The sequence below is a fragment of the Neofelis nebulosa genome, chromosome 4, assembly GCF_028018385.1.
Source record: "Neofelis nebulosa isolate mNeoNeb1 chromosome 4, mNeoNeb1.pri, whole genome shotgun sequence".
In the NCBI taxonomy this organism is placed as follows: domain Eukaryota; kingdom Metazoa; phylum Chordata; class Mammalia; order Carnivora; family Felidae; genus Neofelis; species Neofelis nebulosa.
Genome location: NC_080785.1, coordinates 169,490,710 through 169,496,709, shown reverse-complemented (window position 1 = coordinate 169,496,709; position 6,000 = coordinate 169,490,710). Strand labels below are relative to the sequence as shown.

The window sequence follows — 6,000 nt, the reverse complement described above, 5'->3', positions numbered from 1 at the left end:
GCACCCAACATGGGGTTTGAACTCACAACCCTGAGATCAAGAGTTGCATGCTCTTCAGACTGGGCCAGCCTGGCGCCCCTGTTTTTCCTTTTTAGTTATTTGTTAACTTCTAACACGCTGTATGGTTTGCGTATTCGTTACACTGAGTGTTAAACGTCCCCACCACCCCAAACCAGAGCCGGAATCTTGGTATTTCGTTTGATGGCTCTCTAGCGCCTGGCATCCGAGGAGCGTCTCCCCAAATTTTGAATGCAAGTGACTCCTGTTCCGCGCAGGCTTCCGGTCCTCCCCCTTCCCCCCCCCCCTTACCACCGGCAGGCTCCTGGGACTGGAAGGCAACTACAACCCCCAGCATGCTATGCGCGGAGCTCGGCGCGTCGTTGTTAAAGTCGCCTGCGGCTTGCTGGGGGTCGTAGTTCGCGCGTGCGCCTTCGCCCGGACTCCTCTTCCCAGACGTCTCTGCGCGTCGTCGTCCTCCTCGTCCTCCTGGTTGCCCGCTTTCGGCCGGAGTCCGTTCGCAGCCGTCGCCATGCTGCCCGTCGCGGTCCTGCGCCGTCCCGGCCTGCGCTGCCTCGTCCGTCAGGCCCGCGCCTACGCTGAGGCTGCGGCTGCGCCGGCCCCGGCTGCGGGCCCGGGCCAGATGTCCTTCACCTTCGCCTCACCCACGCAGGTTCGGATTCCGGTCGGGCTCGGGACCCCTCCTTGATCACCACCTCCAGTCGGGACCCGCTGTGGTCCGCAATCGGAGACCTCCATCCTTTGGGTTGTCGACCCTCATTTATCCCGCTCCCTGTGCCCCCTCCTCCCGTGTGGTCCGAAATCCATCCCCAGGCCACCGCCTCCTGCTCCGGGTCCGCGTCGGCGCCCCAGTGTGGTCAGGACTCCGGGATCCCCAGCCTCCGAGTCTCGGAGATCCCTAACTCCCCCTCCAGGACCCCGGACCGATGCCCCCTCCACCTGTGTTCCTCCGAGAGCCACCCCCAACCCCTGTGTCGTTGACCCGCGCCCTACGCCTTTCCAAGTGGTGTGGAATCCGAGCCCCATAAAGCTTTCCGAGTTCCCGAGCCATCCACCTGGAATCCAACGCCCCAGGGCTGGACCTCACCGTTCGCCCCGTCCCGCAGAACCCCGAGCCTCAGACACTTGTTGTCTTGTGTCTTCCTGGGTTGGCGCGCTTCTCGTGCTCTTGGAGCGTTTCTGTGGGGACGGGCTCCGTCTGGATTTTATCTTCTGTGCACTAAGATGCTGCTAGAGATCCAAAACAAGTATGCGCGTCCTCGTGGCTGCTCCCGTGTGTGTTCCGTCACCGTTGGGTCTTGCCTTAGGCCGTTTCACTGCAGGGCAGACTGAGATCCGGGCGGGGAGGACTGGCCTGCAGGGATTCCCCGTGTGTTCTTTCAGGTATTTTTCAATGGTGCCAACGTCCGGCAAGTGGACGTTCCCACGCAGACGGGAGCCTTTGGCATCCTGGCGGCCCACGTACCCACCTTGCAGGTCCTGCGGCCGGGGCTGGTTGTTGTCCACGCGGAGGACGGCACCACCTCCAAATACTTTGGTGCGTGCACCGGGGAAGGGGCTGGGCGGGGCCACGTGCTTCAGCAGGCCCAAGTGTCTCGCTTCTCCGTGTGGACAGAAGCAGAGCCCACGAGAGAGGCAAACCCGTGCCTCCAGTAGCTTGTGGTGGGTCAGGGTCTCGGTGGGGGCCAGGTGTCTGAGAGGGACGCCCAGTCCTGTCTCAGAGGAGCCGATGGAGAGGGCGGGGGGTGGGGGGGGGGTGGGGGGGGGGCGGGTACTGGATCCTAAGGAGAGCGCACAGCAGCACAACTCTGAGGTACAGCCCAGATGCAGACCCAGCGCCCCGCTCACCCCTGACCCTGGCTCAGCTGATGGGCTGGTGCTGGTGGGTGAAGGAAGGAGGCCCTGTTTCCCGTGTGCAGGTGCCAGTGGGCGACCATGGGCCCTGTGGGCATCTGCCTGTCTCCCATGCTAGACCGCTCTGGAGCCGCTTCTGTGGCTCTGGCCGACGGGGTCCCCCGCACCTGAACACGGAACTCTCACATCTGTCTTCTCCCGTAGTGAGTAGTGGCTCCGTCACAGTGAACGCTGATTCCTCAGTGCAGTTGTTGGCTGAAGAGGCCGTGACCTTGGACATGCTGGACGTGGGGGTGAGTGTTCCAGGGGAAGCTGATGGACCCAGGAGGCCACATCTGAGCCGGGGCACCAGGCGGGGTCGCTGCTTGGCTCTCACCTGCTACCCACTTCCTGCAGGCCGCCAAGGTGAACCTGGAAAAGGCGCAGTCGGAGCTGTCAGGGGCAGCAGACGAGGCCTCCAGGGCCGAGATCCAAATCCGCATCGAGGCCAACGAGGCCCTGGTGAAAGCTCTCGAGTAGGCGGTCCGCGGCCCTTGCCAGCGGGGAAACCGAGGCCCAGGACCGGACCGGGGATGTCCCGGGCAGGCTGAACCAGCTCGCATGGGTCGTCTGATTGGGGGTGGGGAAGTGGGGAGAGAGGGGCCTCGAGCCACCCCGGGGGATTCTTGGGTGGAGGGAGCGGTCTCGCCAAGAGGCCGCCAGGGGGCAGCACACTGTCAGGCCTCCTAGCAAAGGGGGGGGCTCGGCTGAGACCCCGCTCTGCGTCTCACCCTTCCAGCCGCTCCCCCCGCCCCAACCCGACGTGCCACCCACTTCCTCTCTAACCTTGTAGACTCTGCTGTGGAGCCCTCAGCTCCTAGTCCTGCCCCTGGGACAGCCCGCTCCCAGCTTGAGCCCCCCATTAAACACCAGGGACCTGACTCGTGTATGCTGGTTTTGTCTCCTGCCTGGGCCTGTGGCTTCGGGACCTTGCCTGGCCTTTCCCGCAGTGCTCCTGTCCCCCACCAGCCTCAGCCTCCAGGGTGTCGAAGCTGTGGCCCAAGAGACCCTTGAGGGTCTGGAGTAAACCGAGGAGCGGGGAGCTTACTCAGTGAAACCAGGGTGGATGGTGGGCAGGGCGTTTGCCATCATCCCAGGAGGGTGGGTGTGGGCAAAGTTGCCAGCGGGGCCTGGGGACACAGCAGGCGGGGGCGTGGCCGCTGTTCCTGGGCTGCTGGACAGCCCCCTGGGGCCCTGCCAGGTTTCAGGCTGCCCTGTGGGCTCCCCGGCCCGCCCCAGCCACGCTGGGAAGAGGCGTGCCCTGCCTGCTCCCACAGAGGCCCAGCCCTCTGCTCACCCGGCCTGTGGGTGGCCTGGGCTGGCCTTGCGCCCTCCTCCTCCTCGGTGGTGTTGGCACCTCTGTGGCATCCGGGCCCCTGGGCTGGCCCCAGATGGGGTGGGGCAGCCGGGCGGGGGCAGCCCTGGCACCGGGCAGCTGCTCCATTCCTTCCCTTTTGCAACCGTGGGGGTGGCCCAGACGCTGGCTCCAGGTGGCCCGCGGGAGACTTTGGGGCAGGGGTCTCATTTTTCTCCTTCCTCAGCCCCGGGTCTCAGCAGGGTGGGCAAGGGGATTCCAGGGGCGTGAGTGTGCAGGAGAGTCCGGGCCTCCCCGTGTGTCATTGGCAGCCCGGAGGTGACGGGGAGGCCACCCCCAGGCATGTTGTCAGCACAGATGGGCTCTGTGCTCGTGTGTCACTGTCCCGTGCGAGTGACTGTCCCGTGGCTGTATTGGAGGCTCCAGGTAGTGGAGCCATGCTTGTGGGGGCCTCCAGACTAGCTCGCAGCTGTGGAGGGCTCCTAGCTGGGTCCCCCTCCTCAGGCTGGTAAGGCCCAAGCAGCTGGCCCCCACTTCAGGAACCCCCAGCCCAGAGAACGCTGCGACAGCCATGGGATCACTTCTCCCTGTCCCCCGTTTTGGAGCGTTTTGGAGTCTAGGTCCTAGGGTTCCTGGCCAGGCCCTGGGAGCTATAAATAAGACCAAGGACACCGTGGGGGCTCCAGGAGGTGGTGAGAGGGTACAGCGACACCACCAAGACAGCAGCACCTTCATCAGGCCGCCAGACCGGCACCACCCACACCGGGGATCCTCCTATCCGTACCTCTCTGTGCCCTAAGAGATCTCAGCCTCTGGGGGGGGGGGGGGGTGGTGGTGGAAGGGTGGGCAGTCTCGGATGTAGGCAAGGCCCCTCAGCACTGTGCAGGGCCTCTGGGGGAAGTGTGAGCTTTGGAACCTTCCGGATGCCTCTGCCTGCTGTGGGCCTACGGGAACAGCCTGTGTTGTCCCCGGCCTTGCCCTGGGGTGGAGTGGAGTGGGCCCTGTGACCAGGAGCCAGGGGTCCTTTCCTCGAGGTCAGGCTCCCGTAAGGGTCCGTCCCTCTCCCAGGAAGGGGGTCCGCTCGCACTTGGTGTGTGCTCACACCCAGGAACCATCTGGAGCACGAGGATGCTCTGAAGAGGAAAGGAAGTAGGAAGTGGGTGGGCTTAGTGTGTTTATTAGGTGGGACCTGTAGAGGCAGGCTGGGGGCCGTGGTCCCTTCCTGAGAGCAGTACCCCACCTCCAAAGTGCATGACCTTCGGGGCCCCAATTCCAGGAGGACCACCCAGTCCCTCGGCAACCTGACGGACTAGGTCTCCGCGCCCCGAGACCACAGCCTTGCCTGTCTGAGCCGCGGAGCCCTGACCCGCCACTCACTCCACCTGCAGCCCCTCCAGCGTCGAGATGCTCCAGCTTCAAGTCCGCCACTCCCTGGGCCACCCCTGCCTGGTGGGGTGCCCACCTGGCCGTCTGGCCCCTGCAAGGCCCTCGCTTGTGGCCCCACAATCCCCTCTCCAGTCTCCAGCACTGCCTCCAGCCGGAGTCCCACCTGCTGCAGTGCACACCTCAACCCCAGCCCCTCAGTGGCCCCTTCCAAGGGCTGGCTCAGCCTCTCCCTGCAGCCCAGCCCTGACCCTAAGGGGCGGGGTGTCCTGTGTGGGCGTGACTGGGGGCGGGGGGCAGAGGCTGCAAGAGTTTTGGGTGGGAGCAGGATGGAGACCTGGAAAAGCACACAGCCCCGGGAGGGGTGCCCACGACTAGGGTGGGGTGGAGGCGGTCAGGCCAGATGAAGTGAGACACCAGACAAATGGACAGGGGGTAGGGCAGTAGGTCCTGAGGCCCCCCTCCTCTGGGCAGAGGGAGCAGAAGGGCTGAGAAGGCCCCCACACCGATCATGGTCCTCCTCAAAACCGTCCCTACGCAGAGTAGCATGCTGGGGGAAACAGGGCATAACACATTTTCATCTGCTAGCGTGTGGTGTCAGTTAACTGGTCTGTGAGGTGGGTAGGGTGGTCCTGCCCGCCCCAACACCCCCGGGGCTCCAGAGAGTCCCGCGCGGGATTCTCCTATCACTCTATAGCCAAGCTACAGAAACAGGCTCCGAAAGGTCATGGCGCGGCGGGTGGTGCCTGGCTGCACTGGCAGGCCTGGCGCAGGTTAATCGCTCCATAAATGCCGTCTGAGGTCACCGTTAAGGGATGCAGGCGGCCAGGCAGTGGGGCAGCTGGCTGGGGCACCCCCACAACAGGCAGGTGACTCCGGCCTGTTTTCCTGGATCGTGGCCACTGACTCAGGGCCCCCTCCGCTCACGCTCCCCTACTCGGGCGCCCCCAGGCGGAAGCACCCGGCCTGGGGCGGCAGGAAAGGGGGCGGGGCGGGAGTCAGTTCGCGCACCCCGAAACCTCGTCTTGGGGACACTACTGGTCGGCTGAGCCGACTCCGACCCCAGGTTCTACAGTATTCATGGAGAGCCCCCCTCCCCCCCAGACGCAGCGAGGCTTAAGGGGTGGGGAGCCAGGCCCCAAGGCGCCCCAGGGCCCTGGCCTGCAGGCAGGGGCGGGGGCCCGCCTGCGTCACTGGCCGCCCGGCCCTCCGCCCCCTGCCCGCCCAAACTCCACCCCGAGGGAAGGCGGTGCGGATAAAGGCTTGGGGGCCGCCCGCTCGGTCCCAGACCTGCCCCGCCACCGCGCTCTAGTCCCGGACGTGGGTAAGCTCAGGACGGTTGGGACCTCGGACTGGCGGCGCCTGGTGAGTGCGGGGTGGGACCTCACGGG

At 65.4% G+C, this 6,000-nt stretch overlaps 1 protein-coding gene across 1 annotated transcript; it reads left to right on the top strand.

Moving 5' to 3' along the window:
* Positions 1-440: 440 nt before the first annotated feature.
* On the top strand, positions 441-2,792 carry ATP5F1D (ATP synthase F1 subunit delta). Its single transcript, XM_058728571.1, has 4 exons — positions 441-670; positions 1,402-1,555; positions 2,077-2,165; positions 2,269-2,792. Exons 1-4 carry the CDS (start codon positions 530-532, stop codon positions 2,389-2,391), a joined length of 507 nt encoding a protein of 168 aa, XP_058584554.1. The 5' UTR covers positions 441-529; the 3' UTR covers positions 2,392-2,792.
* Positions 2,793-6,000: the final 3,208 nt, after the last annotated feature.

Excerpts from the sequence above, each read along its gene's own strand:
- ATP5F1D (XM_058728571.1), top strand. The coding sequence starts at position 530 with ATGCTGCCCGTCGCGGTCCTGCGCCGTCCCGGCCTGCGCTGCCTCGTC. Across the intron at positions 1,556-2,076 it reads CACCACCTCCAAATACTTTG|TGAGTAGTGGCTCCGTCACA; the intron begins GTGCGTGCACCG and ends CTTCTCCCGTAG. Across the intron at positions 2,166-2,268 it reads TGGACATGCTGGACGTGGGG|GCCGCCAAGGTGAACCTGGA; the intron begins GTGAGTGTTCCA and ends CACTTCCTGCAG.